At 39.7% G+C, this 23,118-nt stretch overlaps 1 protein-coding gene across 1 annotated transcript in view; it reads right to left on the bottom strand.

Annotated features, from left to right (window-relative positions):
* Positions 1-9,187: 9,187 nt before the first annotated feature.
* The window catches only part of adarb1b (adenosine deaminase RNA specific B1b), a 143,797-nt gene continuing 129,866 nt past the window's right edge, over positions 9,188-23,118 (bottom strand). Inside the window, exons 10-12 of the mRNA XM_050048391.1 lie at positions 17,315-17,496; positions 13,859-14,037; positions 9,188-12,480 (exon numbers count right to left, since the gene is read on the bottom strand). Coding sequence (XP_049904348.1) covers positions 12,304-12,480; positions 13,859-14,037; positions 17,315-17,496 — 538 coding nt within the window. The 3' untranslated portion in view covers positions 9,188-12,303. The remainder of the gene's footprint in view (positions 12,481-13,858; positions 14,038-17,314; positions 17,497-23,118) is intronic.

Genomic DNA, 23,118 nt, shown 5'->3' with positions numbered 1-23,118 from the left:
AAAAATAATGAGAAATGAAGTCATAATGGCCTAGAGCCCAAAGTGACACCTTCACAATGTTTGATTTGTCCAACCAACAGTCCAAACATCAACATTATCAAAAAATTTTTTTAAAATATTTAATAATAAAAAGCAAAAGCTGCAAAAATCCTGACATTTGTGAAGCTGGAACCATGAAATGTTTTTGCATTTAAAAATCACTTAACAATTATCAAAATAGTGGCCAATTTATTTCCTGTCAGTTCATAAAATGACTAATAGTTACATCTATTTTTGTACATTTTCATATGCTTTGTGTGCAAAAATCCTTTTTTGTAAAGTAACTAGTGACTACAGCTGTCAGATAGATGTAGTGGAGAAGCAGTAGAGAGTAGCATGAGACGAAAAGACTCAGGTTTGTACTTACAGTACCTGAGTAAATGTATTCAGTCACACTGTACCACTAGGTGCAGCTTCTGTTTGTGAGTATGACTTGAATTTCTTGATTCTCACCACAGTAACTTGGGACTTACTTAAGACTCGAAGGTTAAGACTTGAGACTTGCTTGTGACTTGCACATGTGAGACTTACTCCCACCTCATGTTAGCTGTAGTCTTTGCGGTGTGTTCGAATGCAACTTTTTGGCCAAGACACAGGTGATGTGAGGCAATGCATCAGTCAGACTTTGTCGCCACCAGCTGTTTGATGTCGGTTTGGTGTGACTGGGCCTTCACTTGCACAAGTCATCCTTTGACTCCTTAAAAAAAATAGGTCACACCAAAGTGGACATTATAAAAACAAAGCAGGGAACCTTGGATTTACAGAAATACTGTTACTGAATATGCTGTCAAACAAACACACATACACACATTGAGGTAGCCTACAAGGTTCTTCAGTTTGACTTTGGTGGTGGGGCAGCCTGTGACAAGGGCACAGGGCTATTAGTCCTCGTTTGCACACTGCTTGGACAATTTAGCTATTCAAATAGAGCCCGCTTACAGGAAAACAGCTCCTTAATGAAGAGATGGGCTGGGTAATATGCCATAAATCTATTCTTTTATTCTTTCCAACACACTCATAAATACACACTGCCTGTGTGCATATAGAACCATTATGTACACCTATGCATATGCACTCTTAAATATAAACTTAAGCGCATAGTTTTACACAAACACACACACACACACACACACATGCACGCTCTCACACACACACACACACACACACACACACACACAAGGGCAGATTGATATTATAATGTGTTCTGGAGGAAACTGGGAGCAATTTTCGCCACGTAAATCAAAAAGGTCAAAATGCAAATGTCAGCTTTTCCTCCTCTTTCCTTTTTAATTATTCTGTCAGGTTCAAAGAGTCTTCATCAGAAAGGAGCCGTTCTGACAAAGGAAGGCCTGAGCTCACAGATAAGCTCAATCTGCGTCTCCTCTTGACACTTTCTTCTCTATACTTAGCCTATCTACACTCCTCTCACACACACACAGCAACACTTAGCATTACCTCAAAGTAAATTACAATGTATCAATATGAACACGGTGCCAAAGAGATGGTTTAGCAATTACCAGTCGACGGTGGATGTTGAGTCAATTAATTTACACTGCGGGGTGTCGTCTTGTTAACTGAAAACTCAGTCGATACAAGATTAAAGTAGTCCGGTATTTTTGGTTCAGATCATATGGAATACAGCCAGTTCCAACTCGCTCTCTATTATTCTGCACAGATAACAGCGAAAGGAAAGATCATCGGTGCTACTCTCCAAACAAAGACGCTGGCCTGTGAAAATTAACTTCTTTTTGCAAGGCAGACCTTTGGTGGCATTTTAAATCTGTTTCATTCTCATTAGTTTTGCAGTTATTAAGACATTTTAATTTGATGCTCCCAGATGAAGGCCACAGCACAGCTAGAGCGAGCTATTTTTCATGTTTCCTTTTGAACTAAACCTCTAGAATGTCAAAATTTCTGAGAATGTACTGAGGATTTTGTTTTTCTGTCATTCTCAGTTTTATATATTTATTGAATGTTGTCAACACAGTTAATTAAGAAATTCATGAAACAGTTTCTTAGTGTTAAAATGCAACATGATAAGGTTTAGAGGCCCCATATTGTAAAAAGTCAGATTTTCATGTCTTTTTTAGTGTTAACCAAGTATAGGTGCCATATAAATGGGCTACTGTGAAAGTACCAAAGCCCTAAATGCACACAGTCCGTATTCAGAAATTCGTCAGGACATACATGTAGTTTTGATGTCACAACTACGGTACATAGACCGTTTCAGACCTGAAACATAATCAATCTAAATGGGTCCCTTTGTATTTTCTATTGAAATGTTTTGCTGTGTATGTTGCCCAGTTCAGACCAAAGATTCGCGATGAAACGAGTTGAAACAGGCAACTACTTGCTATATGCCTTTCTGCAAAGTTCTACAAACCTGCTGGTTCACACCAATGCAACTATGAGACGGTGTATCATCTCTATGCAACAAGTCTCTGTGCATCTGTTCTGAATTCCAACTTTTCAGGCTGATTTTGTGGCTGAATATATATAATTTGTAGCTTCTTGAAATATGAATGAGGATAGTGATGATGAGATACTGGCTCCAGTTGCATTTGTAGTAGTGATGAAACGGCATAAAACATAAAGAAAATGAGCATCAGATGGACTGTATTCATAGTAAATACGCCATGATAATATAAATACCCTACATTAATCAGTCGGTGAGAATGTGTGTCACACTGTCTGCGGTCATTTTGACTTGACCATCAGACTACACTACAAGTCGAATGGCTGTTGAAATAGGTGATGTGCTTTACGTTGTAAAACTAGCCTCCAGCAATTTGACCAGCGGAGTTTCAGGTGACACCATCAGCTGGCTTGAGTCGAGCTCAGACTGGTATGTTCACATTGCTGCAACTTGTCTCTGCAATGTTCTAAAACAGTTTTGTCTTGTTGTGAACCACTGGTCTGAACTGGGTTCAAATGAGATCTGGGGGGTATTCCATCAAGCAGGCTAAAGGCAAATCCAGGCTTAAATGGCCAAGTCTGGCTAATGTGAACCAGAGTTCTGTTCCATCAAAGTGGCTAAGATTAGCCTCACATTGGTAACCATGGAAACCATGGTTCTGGTTAAGCCTGATTCACTGAGCTAAACTCCAGTTTCCGTTCCATCAACCTGAGCCACAACTCCGTTCCATCAAGGTGGTTAACCTTAATCCCAGCCTAGTAACCATGGTAATTTATGCTGCCGGGCAATCCTGGTCTGTAGCAGGATTAAGGTGAGGATTAGCTCCATCTATGATCAAAAAATGTTCAATAGACAAGAACAGATACCTAAAAGACAGTTCTGCCAGTGCTTTTACACACTCACAACTGTCATGTAATGATAAAATAATATGTAGATCATAAAATATATAACATCATTAATCCAAAAACATTAACTATTAAAAAACAAATTAAAATGTAATAAAAATAAGATAATTAAAAAAACACTTACAACAGTAAAGCCAAAATCAAACTAATAAAAACAAAACTATAATACAATGAAACTGAGGCATTAAAAAAAGATTGTTCTTATCTACATATATTTGCTGAAATGCTGCATTTTCTTTGTCACTTACGCATTTAGCCTGTCGGCAATATTCCGCCACGCCACCTCCCTTGCTTTATTAATTGCTGCAGTATTGCCTTTTTTCGTAGCCTAATTATGTCCTTAAAGTCCTCATACACTTCCATAAGGAGCGTTTGCACCGCTGCAGAAAAAGCCTCCGCTCGCTCCTTTCCTTTGCTTTTTGACATTTTGCAACATTTTCGGCACTCGACTAGTGTGGGCTTTTTATTTTCCCTGGGCGTGTGCATGAGTTGAGGCTTAACAGGTGAGGCTTGAATTAGCGTCAGTTGGAGCCAGCTGATTTCACTTGATGGAACGGGTTGGCGCTAGATTGGGAGTTGGCGTTTAGTCAAACTTCAAGATTACAACTTAGTCTGGATATTCTTAGCTATGTTGATGGAATACCCCCCAGCTGATAGGTAGTAAACATGGACCAAAGCTGTTGGCTAGTGATGCAATTCCAATGAATCAGTCTATGTACCGAATTACCGTGATGTTGTGCTAAGAACAACGTAGAACACTGGCAATTGATTACAATTGTGGAGATATGTGATATTGGCAAACTTGTTGATTTCTGTTGTCGTTTTCAGCCATAACTGTAACATTTAAAGATATGTTGGTAAACATGGTGGTTCGACCCATCTTATGTTTCTGCTGTGCTTACCGTATGTACTTTGTTGCTTTGTCATCATGTTTGACAAACCAAAGCTACCAGCAAGGAGGTAAACAATGCACTGCTGTGGATGGGGCCACAGCAAAAATATTATTTTGGCCACCTAAAATATCAACACCTGTGTAAGTGTATGCTGTATTTGAATATTTGCTCTGCTTTACCTTAAACACTAACCAACTGAGGCAGTGGTAAACCAGCAACTCAGTGTTCTGCTATGTAAAATGTTTTTGTCAGAAGAGTCTGGTGGCTTGGCTTCAGTTACCTGTCGGAGAGGGCTGTCTGATGGCAGGGTAAAGCAGTGAAAATATTCAAAATATGAATTACACTTAAAGTGATTTTGATCTTTTTAGTGGGCCTTTTTTAAATGAATAACAACTAACTACTTGAGGCAACATCTGGTCAGCACTGTTTGATTTTAAGGTACATGATGCGAAGATTTTCTACCTGTATGTTACTGTAAATAAACATTGTGATTTGTCTATAAAGATTACAGTCATTCCCCTGGCTACAATGACAGAGCAGAGACAGATCAGAGCAGACTGGGTTTTTTTAGGAGGGGGGCTTAAAGAGACAGGCACTAAAACAGAAAGTGTCAGACAGAGGGTAAATACAGGTGTATTCAGGCAGACAGTATGAAAAAAAAAACAAGTTTTTTGATCATTAAATCATATATACATGTTCTACTAGAAACCCAAAATACAAGGATGCTCCTGAAAATGAGCACAGCATGGAACCTTTAAGATTTTTTTTTTTACCTAACAGCATTTTTAAATACATCCATTAAGAAAAAAATCAAAAGGAGAAATCACTATAACCCTCAATTAAATAATTTATTTTGCAACCACACTGTGTACAAACATACTGTATAGATCATGAAAGCTGCTGTGACTGTCATCACTAGTTTTCCTGCTCTCCATGAATCATCATACCATGTAAAACTTTTTTTTTCTTGTGATTATCAAATGTTTCAAAATCACAGTTTATTAAAGTTTAACTGCCTGTCAAATGAAAGCAAAGAAAAAAAACATATTTTCCGCTGTCACAAAATACTGTTTAATGTTGATGTGATTTCTGGGACCTCAGGCCCGAGTCTGCTGCAGTCTGTCCCACTGCAACTCATTATGTCCCTCCCTAACTTTGTGCCAGACGGCATCCATCTGTGATCAAACTACATTATTTGTCATTCATTTTCCTATTTTATTAATCTTTTTTATTTTTTGTTTTCTCTACCAAAGTTCATACATGCAAACCTACAGCAGTGAGAGCAGGCCGGGCTACAACTTTCTACAAGTTGTTCACTGTACATCAAGAGAACACTGTTGTCATCTTTATACAGATGTATTTACTTCTTGTTAGGCCACTTTCATTTTCTAATGGACTGCTTATTTCATCATTGTCAGCTCATGTTATGAAACATGATAACCCTCAATGAAAACATCAGTTTTATTTTTCCATTTATAAACCCACTTCTACCCAGAGACTCTTCACTTGTCTCTTTGCCTTGGACTCAGTGACAATGGGTTTGATGCTATCAATGTATAAAACACACACACACACACACACACACACACACACACACACACACACACACACACATACACAAGGTCACAAAGATACTCTAGCCAGTGAATAACAGGAGGCTGGAGCCGGCCGAGGAGGAGAGCGGTCTTGCCATGTGATTCGCCACATACATCAACTCTGTTGAGCAGAAAATTGAAATGGAAATGTGGGCCTTGAAAGAGTGTGGCTCCCATTTACCCCTGGACCAGAGCTAATGATTTGTCATTTCTCTCAGGGGCACAAGCTGCTGCCCTCGCTCTCATACTCATATTGCACCACAGGGCTGGGCAGCCTCACTGTCCTCTACTGTATTCTGGCATTTACATACTGTATGCTTACAGTCCAGCTTTGTAAATGTGTTTTCTGTTCAAATCCAAACTAGCATGATGAGTGAAGCTTGAATCTGGTATTGAATTATAGAAATCTGTCTCAGGCTTCTAGTAAAATGTGTGAATATTTGAAATATTCATTGAAATATGCTCATTGAAATGTTTCATTCATCAAGTGCTTCAGACCAGGGTCCAATAATAGTTTAGTTTCACAATGTTTGCTTTGGTGCATCAACAGAATCATTCTGATTAAAGGAGGATGTTTCACATATTTCATTAAATTACTTCAACATTTTCCTGTAGTTTTCACAAGTTTGCTGAACTCACTGTCAAACTCAGCAAACTATTACAAGCTAATAAAATGCCTGACACAGTATATTTGATGTGCGTAGCTGCTGGCTACTGTAAATGAGATGCAGTGTAAAACGTAGCACTTGTATCCTGATCGATGTGATAATATGAATGTTTATGTAAACAGCAACGGGGCTGTTGAGCCTCGGCAGATGGGCGTTAAATTATTGAAGAGTGTAGAGTTTCTAACATGTTTTGGTCTGGGCTGCGTTCGCCTGTTATGACTGTTTGAATCTGCTTTTTTTTCATGAGCTTTCATCATGTCAATGGAGTTCATGAGCACAGGGGCTCACTGTTTAAAGCAAAGCTTGATGTGTGATTTATAATTGATCTGATGGCAGTTCTGCTGGGATACTGAACAGACGCACAAACACACACGCATCTCACTTTGGAAATTTTATTCTTTATTCTCTATTGACTGGATGCCCTCCATGATTCCGACCTTTTCCTGTTCAATATTCCGGACTTTTCTCAGATCTTAATTTGACTGGATTTAAGGATTGCTTGAGGGTTGGCATTTAGTACCCTACATGATGATATTAGGTTAGGTAAAATCATAGTGTGTCAACATTCATAAAATATAAAGTCATTCAAAAGCACACGTTTTCTCTCAGATGTCTCACCAATGAGCAAAAATAATTAAAAATCTTAGCATCACAGTGTTGGCGATCATATCTAGTTTTTTTCCTCTTTAACCCAGCATTAAAAAGCACTGTACACACTCACTCACACCCACAGAAAACTTAATGACCTGACTTCACTCTGTGTGAGTTGAAGATTAAAACGAGCAGTAAAATGCATGAGACGCCTCTGTCTGACTAATCCAGCCTCACCTTGAGTCTGATTGACACCAAACACGTTTGCAATTTGTGTCTGCTAAAATGTTCCTCTCAGAGAGCAAAATGAGCCACTCTACTGAACATGGAATGTGACGACTGCCAGAAACATATTCATAATATGTATTTCATACTATTGCAGGATGATCTTACATCTTTTACCAAAGATGTAAGATACTGAAGTGATTGTAAAGATGGTGACAATATGCAGGGGTGCATTTAAATAACGTTCCAGATGCAGTTTTTGTGTTGGTTGCTGAGTTAAAAACTTGTGTGACAGGTCAAAGATGCATTACAGCCTTGCCTAACATTCCTATAAAGCTAATGTTTGCTTGTCTCATTTTGATACTATGCATGCATGGTTACAGCTGTATTAAAGCCATATGAGCTTTCTTACCTTTACCTACAGCCCACACTGTTGATCACTGCAGACCGGTGACAATGTGTTCCAGTTCACTCTGTTCTGTTGGCATACATGCATAAAGATGTCCAGTGGTGGAGAGTCAAGCACTGTACTTGAGTATAACTTTGGTATTTGCACTTTATACTTAATGCTATTTTATAATTCTACCTCAATACATTTCAGAGACTTAAAGATTAAACCAGTGGCTCCCAAAATTTTTGGCTTAAGACCTTTAAAAAAAGTAGTCAAGTTGGGCCCCTTCTCACATTTCAGATGTCTTTGATGTGAGACCAAAGTGATATTTCCCCACTAAACTAAATTGAAATAACTGTTCAAAGCCCAAAGAGGTAAAACTCTCCACTATTAGAGGCTGGAGCAAAGAAATGAATGAAAAAATGAATGCAATTTTGTGTAGCAAATCCCCATTAATCATCTCACCCCTCAGATATATCTTGTGACCTTTTGGAAGTGGCCTGAACCCTACGTTAGGAACCACTTGGATTAATCTACCTATCTATATGTAAAACAGTTCAAATTAGGTAGGCTACTGCCCGACCAACTGCATCAGAATTGACAATCTAATAATATAAGAATATAATGTGTCGCACTAAAAGAGGCAGAACAAATGTCTACTTTGATACTTTCACTACATTTTGCTGATAATGCTAACTCTTTCACATGATTTAAGCATCTTTACATTGTTGTATTAGTACTTTTACGTCAAGGATTTGAATATATCCTCCACCACTGAGGACATCTGCTTACATCACTGTCCTTGTAACCACAACGGCTAGTTCAGCAAAGCAATCTAAAGGGAGAGAGTGCATTTATTTTGTCCTGATGATTGCAGTAAATGGTTTATTTTTAAATAAAGGTCTGTGTGGTAAAGAAGTCTGGATTCATCAAGATAATAATGCAATTCATTACAGTTTTCAGTCACCAAACAAAGTCAATATATGTGGACATCTGGCAGTTTGATTTAAAGTATCTTATATAAAGCATTCAGTGCGCAAAATGTTATATTTTTCTCTCCATTTCTTGTAAGAGTTGTTTAAAGGAGCTCTATATAGTATTCAGAGCTTACGCATGATTCAGAGATTGTCTGCACACAACTCTCAACATGGAGGTGGCTGAGCCGGCGGCTAGCAGCTAATGGTGCTAACAGCGTGAACAGAACAAAGTACAGAGAAGCTCAGAATACAACACAGGATGCCATTACTCCACTATACCTTTACATGACAAATGGTTGTTTGCAGCTTTATTAACGCTCTGAATATCGTATAGAGCTCCGATGACACACACACACACACACACACACACACACACACACACACACACACACACACACACACACACACACACACACACAAAGTCAGAACATGATAAATAAAGAATCCCAGCCATGTGCAAAAGTAAACTAAGAACTCTTTTATTCTCTTTTTTTGTAGTTGTTCTTTTTATGTATCTATCTTTAGCAGTTTATTTTTTTTATTTTTTTTCTACTCGAGTCCTTTAAAATTTTGTCATCATGCTAGGTGCAGCTTCAGTGTTGGTAGTACATGCAAGGTTGTGGGTTTGTTGGTGGAAGTTTTCACACATTGGACAACTGGAGGGAGGGAGAACGGGGAGCGCCGGTGGCTCTGGAAACCTCGAGTGGACGAACAGCGACCACTCTGGAGTCACCGAAAAGAAAGGAAAGAAAATAAAAGAAAATCCAGGTGGGGGCGGGGGTGGGGGGCACTGACCATCATCAAGGATTCACAAAGGGTAAAGCGGAAGCAGTTCAGTTCTTGCTGTGATAGTCGCCATCCAATCCATAAACGGGGACGGTTTTTTATCATGACATCATCAGTTGACATCTTTAGTGCAGTCAAAAGAAAAACTTTAGAAGCAGGCAGTCTTTAGGAGGGGGGGAATATACAAAAAAAAAATCTCAGACAGCTTTGCAGAGAGAGAATAAAACAAAGACTGGAGGGGCAGAGGGGGAGGGGAAACTTCAGACTCCTGTTTGTGATGAAGTGACATTAAAGGAGACATCAGGAGTATTGCTTGTGACTTTGGTCTGGGTCTATTTGTCGGGGGGGGGGGGGGGGGGGGGCCCACCATTTTCTCTGATCCAAATTTCAAAGTTTCTACCTTCAAGTCAACTCCGGTAGACTCCCTTTTCCTGCTTCTCTAATACTGACTGAAATAAAGTAAAAAAACAAAAAACAAAAAAAAAAGTACATATATGACATCACACGTGCCAGCTTGTGGATGCCACTTTTCGCTGAGGCACCTTACAGTGCATATTTTTTCTTTTAAACATCGGTGGCTACAATGGGGATGACGCCTGTTAACCCCGGCAGTGTTAGTGCCATGCTGTATGGTGCCCAGTGAGTCACAGAGAACCACTAATACTCAGGAACATCAACATCTTCACAATCCCAGCATCAGGGAAAGAGTCCAAACAGTTTCTTTAAGGGTGATTGTACAGGGAACAGAATTTGTCAGTTGTGTTGCTCCTTATATACAGAGAGAACTACTATACTGCAGCAATAATGATCGCAGGTCACAATATACACGTGGCCACTGACAGCTACAGATGCACTAGAGAAGCGTGACAATTTAAGTCCCCCCATATTGAATGGAATACAGTTTTTTGTACAAATCAAAAGTACATTGTTCAGTGGATATACAAAAACCAAACAGTAAAGGGTAGATTAAAAAAAAAAGAAGAAGAAAGAAACCTTTGTAAGTAAAATAGCGGGGCAGAGACACACATGGACATCATCTTTGGTGAAGATTCCACAGAGTATGCTTAAAGACGTCTGAGCACGCACATACTGTAGATTGCACACACATACATACATTAGTCCCTACAGCTGGGAATAGGAATTAGACTGCAGTTACTCAGACACAGGTCCTCATTTACAAGTTGAAAACATGAGGACAGTTATGCACTCAGGGTGTAAAGGTCAGAGCACAAAGGTCTTCTTGAACTACTAACGTGTCCCTGTAGATGTAGAAGACAGGACGACGAAAAATGACATCACGCTGTGACACATTTGGTTGTAACCTACTGGTAGAGTTGTAGCAGATATTAGCAAACGACTTGAGAGTCTGTTCGTGTAACTTCACCGTTCACCTCAAAGAGAATTACGTGTAGGGATTACGACGTGTTTGCGTTTCAGACTATCACTACAGACTGGCATAATGTGGCATCTTTTGAATGTAACTTCACATACGGTATGTGGCACTACAGCACATAGACCATGCCTTCTATTAATAGTTCCAATGACAGCTATCATGGATCCCTGCCACATGTCGACATAGTTACAAGATCTGAGAGGTCTGTTCATCACTATTTTCACTGCAGTATTGTCCCCAATCCTCAAATGCCCATGAAAAAAACAAACAAAAACCGTCCCTGTCCCTCCCCTCCCAAAACAAACAAACAAACAATCACAAGAAATCTAGAAAATAGAGACAAAGATTCAAAGCTGCCTGTGGAGGAAGATGCTGGCATTCATTCAAAAATCATTCACTGATGGGCGCACAGGGCTCTCCACCGCGTGTTTTCTGCTCTGTAGGCCTCCCAGTTCAGTTCCCATGCAAAGCCATGGCTTAGATCAAGGAAAAATACAACGTGCAGCACCTCCCAAAGCTTGTCCCAAGACCCAGGCGAGGGAAGGAGTCGGAGGATGCGATGCTCTTAACATGACCCCCCCCCTCCTCAAAAACACGCACACACTGTTCAAGTATGAAATGAGAGTGACATAAAATAACTTACAGAACATATGCACGAGTTAATGGAGACAAAAATCAACAAAAGTGTCCTAAACTACAGTGACGCCTGGCCTGTATATGCTTTCAAGTCAGTGAATCAAACAGGGCCACAATATTTTGGAACATTTTAATCTTTAATACAGGGGTCTAAGAACATGTATTCTCATCTAAGGAACGGACCAAATAACACACATTAAATGTCACATATCTATTTTAAGTTCTCTTTCTTTTCAGCACTAGATTTACATCCGGAAGATTTATGCATCTTTAAAATAAAGTTCGTCCCAGTAATTCTTTTTCAGCGAGTACATTTTTTTTCCAGGTCCATACACATTGGTTTTAATTAACAAAAGATTCTTTCTCTAGGCTACATTTCACCCTAAACTGGCTACACTTGTTGATCCAGAAAATAGACAAAACTGCATAATTTCAACTTCAACATCTACGTCATAAAAACACGGATTCCAGTTTTTAAAACATAAAACAGGTAGATGAAAAAACACCATCCATTAAAATCAAAATAAAAAGGACAAAAATCAATAGAATGAGAAAAAGACATGGCGAGGCCGAGGTCCTCTGAGGAATGACAATGATGAGCTATGGATGGTTTGTGAAACTACGCACGTTTATTTCCACAAGTACAAAGTGCACGTGCGTGCCGACACGTGGGACGGAGGTAAGTGTCACTGTGGGCTGGTTGTTAATAAGGGGCTCTCTTGCTTTCAGGCCTGGGTCGAGGGGGGAAGGAGTGGGGGGTTTAGGAATCCCTTGGTCCCTTGACTCCCTCAGGAGCCGAGGGTAAACTGGTCTTGCTCAATGGGCTTTTTGACCCAGGCCCCCAGGCCAGCCTTGTGGAAGGCCTTGATGAGCGCCTGCTTGGCAGAGTGGTACTCTGCGGCCGCCTGCTTGGCTTCATGGTAGGAGTTGGGCTTGAGCACCTTGATCCACAAGATGGATGAGAGCTGAAATGGAGAAAAGAGAGGATAAGCTTTGGATTATTTTTTTCTTTCTAAGTACATATAAAGCTCATAACGCCGACTGGTGCAGCTCTGTCTTCTCTCTCTTTCTGAATCTGTGTTTAAAGTTTTCAAGTTCAACCATAATAAGAAAATAAGAAATCTAACCTACAAGGCTGATTCTTCTCACTCTAAATTTAGGGTTGGTTTTTCCAGATGGTAACTTGCACTCATTGTTGATGTCTTGGTTCATATTTGACCAAACAGATCTCTGTATGTGGTCTGGGGACCAATCATACTGCTACTGCTGGAATTGAATGTCCTGCTTGACCTCTAAAATCTCTCAGTGATGTCGTACAGCTCCTTTTACTCAATCCAACTTTCCAAGGAAGAAAGATTTTAAATTCATGTTTGCTTCAGGCTGTTAATGTGACATCTTGCAACTGGATCACACAGTAGTAGGGATGCACCGATTTATTGGCTGAACATCGGTGTTGGTCGATATTTGCCTTGTTGACTGCTGTTGGCCTATTTGCAGCTAAGATGACGTTCACTGATGGCAGGAGCCGATGTTTTTCTGTTGTGTCACAACAATTTAATGCAGGCAAAAAATAGAGAATGATGGCAGAAACATGTTTGGGATGAACAAAAAACTTCTTCGAGACACCTCTGGGTTAAAAGGACTCAGCGAACTCACCTTTGACGTGTCAGAGGATGCACCCTATTGTTTCCTTGATAATGCTTCATTGTAAACAACTACTCCATGTAAAAATTGGCAGGAGGAGAGCGAGCTAACGTAAGCTGTTAGCAGCCGGTGGCCGCAACTAACAGCTCATGGAGGTTGCATTGACTTACATGATGATGCGTTCAAGCTTTATTTGTTAAAAATGAGTATTTGGCGAACGTAAATTATAACCTCATCAAGATTTGTTCAAATGAAATCTCGTAAAATTTAGTTTTTGATGAGAAATTTGAGTAAATACAGCTGTTTAAAGGAGAAATGTGTTTTTTTTTCATGTGGAAGTAGTTTCAGAAATTTGTATGATTGAATCTATGCTCATTCAAAGGTAGTATAATGAAGGACTGAATTACTTTAAAATAGGACTAATATTTTATGATAAAAATATAACAAAGATTTCTTTGTTTCCCTGACACAAAAGCAGGACTATATAACACCACCAACAACAAAAAACATCGGCATCGGCTATCGGCCAAATTGTCCGGTGCATCTCCACACAGTAGCACTTCCAAGTTCTTAAGCTGTCAAAACATTTAACTAATTCAACAAAACCTGACTAGGCGATGAACATGTGAAATGTAACTGTTTATCAGACAACTTTACAGTTTGTGCTGAAGTGCTTCAACAGAAAACAGTGCAGTGTACCTTGGAGTGCAGGCGCACCCAACGGCTGAAGAGGGCGTGCTTGCAGAGACGTGAAGGACGACCCATGTCATCTTTGCCTGTAGTTGCATTGATCACCTCCAGGGCCTGGTCCCCCACCGTCCAGTTCACACTGAAGTTTGGTGCCTTACCTGGCTGCCTGGCCTCTGCATTACTTATACCTGGAATACAAAACAACAACGGTCAAAGACTGAGTAGCACAGCCAGCCAGAAATATCATTGCTGAAGAAAAAAACACACAGATCTAATGTAGAAAACTTAATGATTTTAAGTGTTTCAGAAAACCTTAAGGATTCCTTTGTGGTTTGTAAAAGTTCTGCTACTTGTCAAGCTAAATAAACCATGTAGAACTCTGGAAAGATGCTGAAAACAAGTTTTCTTATATCATGAAAAGTTCTGGAGGTTTTTATACAGGACAGAAAAGATATATTATGACAGACTGAAATACTAAATTAAATCTTTTTCTCTTAAGACTTTTCCTAACACAGTGTTAAGACCCTCAAAACATCAAACATCGTCTTCAAGCTTTCAAGCAGAAAAGGGACTAAAATAAGATAATTATTTTTCTTTTTCTGTCTTCCAAAACGTCTGTGGGAGCCCCAGAGGAACTTAACCTCATGCTACCCCACTGCATGGATGTATTCAACGATGGATGAGGTACCAAACCTGGCAACCCATTTCTTCAAGTGACAGCTTCTCCCACAGCTCTAACAGCAACTTTTTTCCTTGCTTTTCTTTTTTTTTTGTGTGTGCTACTGCGTTAAGACGAAATACCATCCACCCAGGGGGACTATGAGGTCAGAGCCTGCTTTCTTCCAGCACACTACTGGGCATCAGCCTCCACTGTATCTGAAGCATAAATGGGAGATATATGGATGCCATAAATCCCGGTGTCTTGCTCTTTGTGTGTGCGTGTGTGAGGGAGTGTGTGTGTGTGTGTGTGTGTGTATTAAGCTCCTTGGTTCCATTTGGCAGCACTTGTGGCAGAAGATGATTTAAAGGGGATGAAATCCTCAGCGCTCTAACGCCACAGCCCTTCACCGCTAAAAACTCTCTAAAGCGGAAAAGGTTAATAACCCCCCACTATTATCTCCCTTTCCCGCCATTTACAGAGCAACCAGGGAGGAGGAGCAGGGGGAGCTGCATATAGCTCCAGGCCCTGTGATACGATGCCCCTTGTCATCCTCTAGGATCTTAAAAAATACTAGTGTCCTGTTTGATTTAATTTAGTCTTTGTTGTTGTCTGTCTTGTGCTGTTGCTGTCATGGATTGGGTTTTGTCTATTCTTATTTGTTAAAGGGATGACTTGCTACACACTTGCTCTGACAAAGACACATTGTACAACAAGAGCTTAACAGCAGGAAGCTGGCACTGCGGACATGTCAAGGTGCCAACGTTACCATGGGCAGCTAATTAGCTAACTAGCTACAGTAGAACAGATAATTACTTCCATTGCCAGGGGACACATCATTAACTAACAGCATTAGTTTGTGGGGTAACGAACTGCATTAAAATAAGCCCCATTTATGACTGAAACATCTACATCTAGAACAACGCTGTTTCTTTACATGTTTTCTGGCATGATGTCTTGTAAGTGGCCATCACATACACATTCAGACTACTGAATTCTTCTTCTTTAAAAATAAGTCAGCTGTTAAAAATTTTAAACCCACTCGCGGAACTGGCATTAGCTTAATTAGCTAGCCAGCAACAGTCGTCATTTCAGTTGGAAAAATCGACGATGGCCGGCTAAAGATAAAAAAATGTTTGCAATTTTTACAAAATGCTAAGAATGTCCATGGTAATTCTGCCACCATTATCACTTAAAATGCGTATGTGCTGTGTGAGAAAGAAAAGTCTGACATAGCAAAGCAACAGCAGAACTTAGCAAACAGTCAATCAAATCAAAATAAATTTAGTGTAGTAGTAATTGACTACTCCCAAAAAGTAGCTGACTAGTCGATTAATCATGGGAGATGTATAAAATGTTGTAGTGCCAGACAGATGTTTGTGAATGTTGGTGTGCCTACCTGCCCTGCTTTAATACGAAATCTTATATATCTTGTATATATCATATATATGTGCAGGTTCTCTGTCTCAGAAAATGGTATCATCCAAGCCAACCCCTCAGATTTTCATTGAGACTGTGGGGCCACTGGCACTCCAGCTTGTTGGTGGGTGCAGTTTATTGAATTATGTCTTTTTTATATGAAATTGCATAATGTAACGTTGGCTAATTCTTGTCTTTTTATATGTATAAGTTGTATTTATTATATCGACTTTTGTACATAGACGATTGTCTATTTTTATGTTGTACACTATGGACCTTTCTCTGTGTCCTTAATAAAGTCATTATTATCATTATTATTAAAGATCAATTCTCATCAAATACAACCAGTAAAGTTTAACAGCAGAGTCCATGACTGGCTCTGAGTGGCTGTTTACAAATGAGGTGCAATCTCATTGGACTAAATCCCCAGCACGCTTGTCTGACCTGAAGATACTCAGTGCTCTTTAGTTATATTGGAAGTCTTTCCTTCTCACAACACCTTAAATTCTGCAAACAACAACAACCCCAGCGGCCCATGCATTGCCACTGCATTACTACTGCACCATGCTAAAACCACAGATAAGCAACTAGTCTACAAAGATGGACAGTGTCTAGCAGTTTTTATGGTCAACTAGTTGAGTATTCTGTGGAACCCCTAGTAGCAAGTGTACAGTACTTTATATAGTATTATTCTACATGAAAATTAGAGGGGGAGGGGATAAAGTTGGACAGACAGAGAAATGTAAGGTCAGAAGCTGTGTTCATTTTATCTTAAAATAAGTGGAAAGAAAGAGGACAAAATGACTGGGCTAAAGCAAATGTGATTCATGCTGAAAGGTTTGGCAAATCTAACAGTTCTTACCGGGTAATGTTACATGCTAATGTTTTACAAAGTCCTCTAAACAACAAGAAGACTGAAAAAAACTGAATGCTACATCTAAAATTGGAAACTCTGAGAAAAAAAAACGAAAAAAAAAAAAAAAACTGCAGGAGCCCTGGTCCATATGGCCTTTTTAAAAGGTCAAGCCAATGCTGAAAATTTACACAAAATGATAAAGCTATTCAAATTCCACAGGAACTAGGTAAATGCCAGCTCAGACGAAACAGAGGAGAAAAGCAATAACTGTCTTCCTGCTGTGGTCTGACCAGTGAGGTGGATAAATGTGTTTACCGCTTAGGATTACCGTCTTTCTCTTTGATATTTAGACAGCTGGACTTTGATTGGCAAATATCAACAAGTTGATCCTCTCAAAACATGACAACATCATCATGACATTACGTCAGCTCAAGGTCTCATTCAGTTAACGTTTCAGCATCTTTCAGCAGAATTTTTGATTTTTTTTTCTTCTTTTTTTCTCCATCTCCTCCACATCAAAGCAGGCACTCACCACTGAGCAGAGGCCTGTTGAGGGTGAACTGCTGGGGCAGGTCCTCGATATCTGCAATGCGCTGGTACATGGCCCTGGAGAGGTGGTCGGCATGGTAAAGGCTGCCGAGGATGATGCTGGAGAAGTAGATTGGCTCTGTGAAGTAGCTCATCAAAGAGCCCTGAATACCCACCACATTCCACCTGCAGAGCAGACACACAAACACACACATATGCATACACATTAGATAATCTGGCACTGGATCTTATTTCCTGAAAATATGCTGTTTTAGCTGCATACTTGTGGTGATTATGGAAACATGTTTAAATGCTGTTAACTTTCTAAACATAGTTATTTAGATGCTAGACAAATAGTCACATCAGACCAAACCAAATACCCTGGTTCACCTCACGAAACCTTATTCTATGGCTGGGAGACATGCTTTAATAATACTATTGCGATATGCTTAGGTTGTATCGCGATATATGATAGTTATCTTGATATTCTGAAATCTCTTAACTACTGTGGACTACTAAAATACACACTTATTAAATGAACTACAGTTACAATAAAATTAAACAAAGTAGCTACGGTCATAATTAAGTTGAATAAAGCACTATTATAATGAATTTAATTAAAATGCTGTTATAATAAAATCAATAAAGTACTGTTATAATAAAGCAAAAAAAAGTATTGTCATAATTAAATCAATCAAAGCAAAACCCTTGGTGATTTTATTTCAAGGCTCCCGGCTCTTCCTGGGCCCTAAATGTTGATGTTTTTGCTGTGATTTATTCACTGTGAGCAGGAAACACACTAACAATTCTCTGGTTCATATATTTATAGTATTTGCAAGTCGCACTGGTGCTCCATGCTCGCAAATTGTGACTAGATAGTCACAGTCTGGAGTTCTGCAGGTGCATAAACACGCTTTGTCTGCTCAGACTATCATTAAAGTAATTAAGTTAAACTGTTACTGTGGCACTGTAAAACGTTATGATTTATTCACTGTAAGCTGGAAACACACTAACAGCTCTCCAGTCAATATATTTATGATATTTTCAAGTGACAATTGAGCTTTTCTACTTATGTTCTCTCCACCTAGTTATTAATAGAAACTGTCAAATCCTCATTGTCTTAACCATGAAAATATATATCACAAAAATAGGCATGACTTTCAACAGGCGACATGTAGAAATTATTGTAGTAAGCCTGAAAAGTGCCCAGGGACTCTGTGCTTTGTAGTACATGCATACATGGACACACACACACACACACACACACACACACACACATACAGCTGCACAAGCAAAAATATATTAGTACATAACCAGCCAATGCAATCTACCACACACAATCACCCACAATCCTACAGTTGTGTACACTCTGAAGTATCCAATTTCATTTTCTACAAACTTCTGTGTATTTCTATGCTGTGTCATTAGCCATCTATCCCCAGTCATTTTCCCATTGACATGCTCTGTGAAGCATCGCCTGCCCCAACTCAGAGAGAGAGGGAGAGAGAGAAGGAAGGAGAGAGAGAGGGGCAGAAACAGACAAGAAAAAAGGATGGAGACAGAGACAGTGAGTTAGAGTGTGAGGGTTGAGGAAGTAAGGGAGAAAGATGACAGAGAGGGGAAGGAGAATGACAGAGTAGATGAAGGGACTGAGCCAAAGTTTTGCACAGATGACAGACTTAAAGGCTGAAGTTGGCTACTTTCGGTGTAGCATTCAGCCTGAAGCTCATTCAGTGCTATAATATCAATCTTTACAAACAGGTCATAAATACATGCGTTATAAAAAAAAAGGCTTATGATTTCCTAAAATAGATGGGCACTGTAGTTTTTAGCAAATGTTACTCAAGGAGGAGTAAATAGTGCATTTGTTAGGGACTATTTTCAGCCACAGATTAACTTTTATTTGGTGTATTGGTATGGCAACGGAATGGCGTATGTGGGAATGACCCTAAAAAACTACTGCCCATGTTTGTGTTAACAAAGGAACACTAGTGTAAAGGTAACAGGTCCAGCATGCAACACCAGTGGCCATTAAGTGAAATGCAGTAAGCACTGTGTTGCTAATGCTTACACTCTGTAGGTGTGATCAAGCACTTGGGACTCGGCTAAAACAGTGAGGGGGATCATATATATGAGATTAAACATGATTAACCAGGAGCATGTTAGTTACAGTCATATTTAGTGTAACATTTTCTGGAGTGTTCCTATGTTTTATTTGGACTATAGAGTGCCCCAGGAATGAGTCCTAAAACCCAGAAATTAGTTAGCATTTTAGCACCCCTGGTTTCCTCATCTTCAAGTCAATGGGTTTTTGGTTAGATGCCTGAAATAAGGTCTGTGGTTAATACAAGCTTAAGAGACTTTCAAATTTTGTTCTACGACATAAAATACATCAGTAAATACCCCACTAGTGAGGGTAAAACTACTATGTGTCTTGAAAAAGGCGGTTGCTAACAAGTGGCTAAATGAGACTTCAAAACGTCATCACACCGAACATAGCTTTACAGCCTTGTTGTGGTGGCGACCTTGAAGTCATGTGACCGTGGTGTTGTTTGTTTATAGCCTAACATTAGCTTTTTTTAACTTGTGCCATGTACATGTTCTACAGAAAAACGTCATCGTTGGTAACCTGATTGCCATTCCAAATTAGTTTTTCAGCTAAAATTACAATGCAGGCAGATCCAGGCAGTACAGCTTTACAGCTAGCTTACTAACCTTAGCTTAGGTTGAGGTAAGCCCTTTGACCACCCCTGCCTTACGTTGCTCTTGGCTAGTGGAATGCAATTGTTATTTATACACATTTGCTTTGTAGGCTATTGTAACATAATTTATTTTTGGCTACATGAACACTGTCATAGTGCATAAGTTAGTATCATGGACCATGTTAGCTGGTAAAGTAATTTGGCAAGCCAATTCACATAGTGATAATGTTAGTAAACAAGCAAGCTAAGGTTAGCTAGCTAGCTGTAAAGCTAAGCTGCATGTGGCGTTGATTGTTTCAATCCCCGCCGCTAGGACACTACTTTATCAGGAGGAAAGCGGACGGCAGCTCTACAAACACAGCAGCCAACACTGGCTGAATTTATGTTGCTATAGCCCTAACTGAAGGTCCATCTCCAGGCTGCCGCTGCAAAACATGTAGGCCTTCAATGGAAACAAAGCATGTGTGGACTTTGTGTTGTTGTGGGTGCTGGTCCTTTTTTGACATTAGCAAACTCCATTCCTAAGCTAATGTTACCTAGTGTTGCACACTGTTATTGTTGTAGTGGTGCTGAAGACAGGCAAGGCACTCGAAGCACAAATAACATTGCATCCTTTGGATTTTCCTGGATTGAAAATTCCTCCAAAGTCTTTTACACAGATGTCAAAGGTTCAAAGGTTTTAAGGCAGCAGAGAATGTGAGGGAAGGTCTAACCTTTTAAGCTACATTACAATCTCTTTATCCATTGACAATACAAAATGATAAATGTCAAAATCTTATGTACAGAATGTTTAAAGAAATAATGACAGAAGCAAACAGGACAAACAAAGAGAACAAATACAGACCACTAAAAACAAAAACAAGACACTGACAGGGTGATGTGATCTTCTCATTCCTCCTTTCACTTCAGGCAGACTGTTTGAGAGTGTGTGATATTACCAACATGGACTCAGAACAATGAGGAATATGCAAGCATAAGACCCCAGGCTACTCAGAGATATCATCGTCTCCATATGCAATATTCTCTGTGTATATGTGTGAGAGAGAGAATGTGTGACATTGTGTGTGAAAATGAAATCTCTGAATTCATAGCTGCGAGCAGTAAAGCACACATTCAGTACAGTAAAACAGCTTCATAATATTCTGTGCAGTAACACACACACATTTTTTCATCAACAGGGTTATCGAAACACACCTGAAAACACTCTAAAAGGGCACACAGTACATAAAAAGAACCACACACACACACACACACACACACACACACACTTCCAGTTATGTTTTTGGAGGCACTCAATTTCACTCTCGTCAAATATCTCTGTATTTCTTTGTTGGTAAGTTGGTCAATATCATGCTCTGTGCATCTACACACATACACAGCACACACACGCAAGAACTGGGTCAGAACAAGTCAGAGGGACCACGTAATCAGCTGTTATAGAAATAACGACAGGAGGAAACAGGACAAACATAGAGAAATAACCCATAAGAGCTCTGCCTGTTTGCTAATGAGCTCATTCAAATAGCATAAAGGCAGAGAACTGCTTGTTCTCGCTGAGGCCGTGGGGCTGGGCAGGTAATCAAAAGGAGAATGAGAGGAGAGAAAACATTGTGTAAGGAGGGAACATTATGGGCATGGTCAAAGTGAGCCAGTCAGTTCCTGTATTAAATGGCAGCCCCACGGCTAACAATCACTCACACAGGGACAGAAGCAGGTGGGCAGCAGATTTCTCACCTGGCTAATAGCTGTGTCATAAGAGGGCAGAGTCAGGCAGAGTGAGACGCCGTGCATACAGTAGTCTTTTCCTCACACTGGAAGAGGCATACTCATAACACCAATCCCCAGTGCCAGACCTAACAGACTTGCCATCTTAGGCAAGCTTCTCCTAGCCCAAGCCTCCCCTAAAAAATATATTATTTATATTTATTGTATTTTTTACAAACTAGAATTACCACCTCCCTGTTGTTTGCCTCTGCAAACCACCCAAGTTGCACTTACAGTTTACATGTCTGTGACAATTAGGATGCTTCACACACATCTGACCAACTGACTCCCATTCTTTTCCTGAGTTGTGATGTTGAGGTATGGCCAGAAAAGTGTTTAAAATTACTTACTAAGTGTCATAAAATGCATATGAAGTCTTGAGTAACGGTCAAAAGTTTTGTGAGGTCACAGTGACCTTGACCTTTGACCATCAAAATCTTATCAGTTCATTGTTGAATCCAGGTAACATTTTGTGCCAAATTTGGGGAAATTCCCTCAAGGTGGTCTTTGGATACTGCATTCCTGAGAATAAGATGGATGCATGGTCACAGTGACCCTGACCTTTGACCACCTAAATCCATACAGTTCATTGTTGAGTCCTAGTGGTTGTTAGTGCCAAATTTAAAAAAAAAAATCCCATGAGCTATTCTGGAGATATCGCTTTCACAACAATGAGACAGATGAAGTCACAGTGACCTTGAAGTTGACCAATGGCCACCAAAATCTGTTTTATTAGTTATTCATTGAGTTCAAGTGGATGTTTGTGCCAAATTTGTGGAAATTCCCTCTGGCGTTCTTGAGACTCACAAGAATGGGACAGACGGTCCACCCGAAAACATAATGCCTCAGACTTCGGCTATCGCTGGCATGAAGGCATAAAAATGATAAGAGCTAATGAGAAATCAACACAAATAAAAAACTAAGCTAGCAAATAACAATAACAAATAATGAAAAAATACAGTATGGGGAAATTAGCATATTTTGCTTCTGTCTTCATTTTTTGTATTGCGCCTCAGAAGGCTGTTTATTTTCTCTTATTCTAATAGTCTCCAGCTACACTCCACTCCACCACACCCATTGGTGCTCTAGCATGTTCTGACTGTGATGATCACTCAGGGCTGAACACATTACGGGAACTGCAGGACTTTTTTAATGTGGGGGGGGGGGACATTTTCAGGAGTGGGGCAGATCTTCACCTGCATGAAGATCTGCCACTGCCAGTTCCTTATTTTAACTGTAAAGGGTTATTTTTTTGATGCTCTATATCAAATACAAACTGGTGTCAACTTCAAAATATCTTGTGTTTTTCCTTGTTATCTAGTAAAGCTTGGCAAGAAAAAAA

This window comes from Epinephelus moara, chromosome 7 (assembly GCF_006386435.1).
Source record: "Epinephelus moara isolate mb chromosome 7, YSFRI_EMoa_1.0, whole genome shotgun sequence".
NCBI classification, from domain to species: domain Eukaryota; kingdom Metazoa; phylum Chordata; class Actinopteri; order Perciformes; family Serranidae; genus Epinephelus; species Epinephelus moara.
The sequence above is the reverse complement of the archived record's forward strand: the minus strand, read 5'-3'. Positions and strand labels throughout refer to the sequence as shown.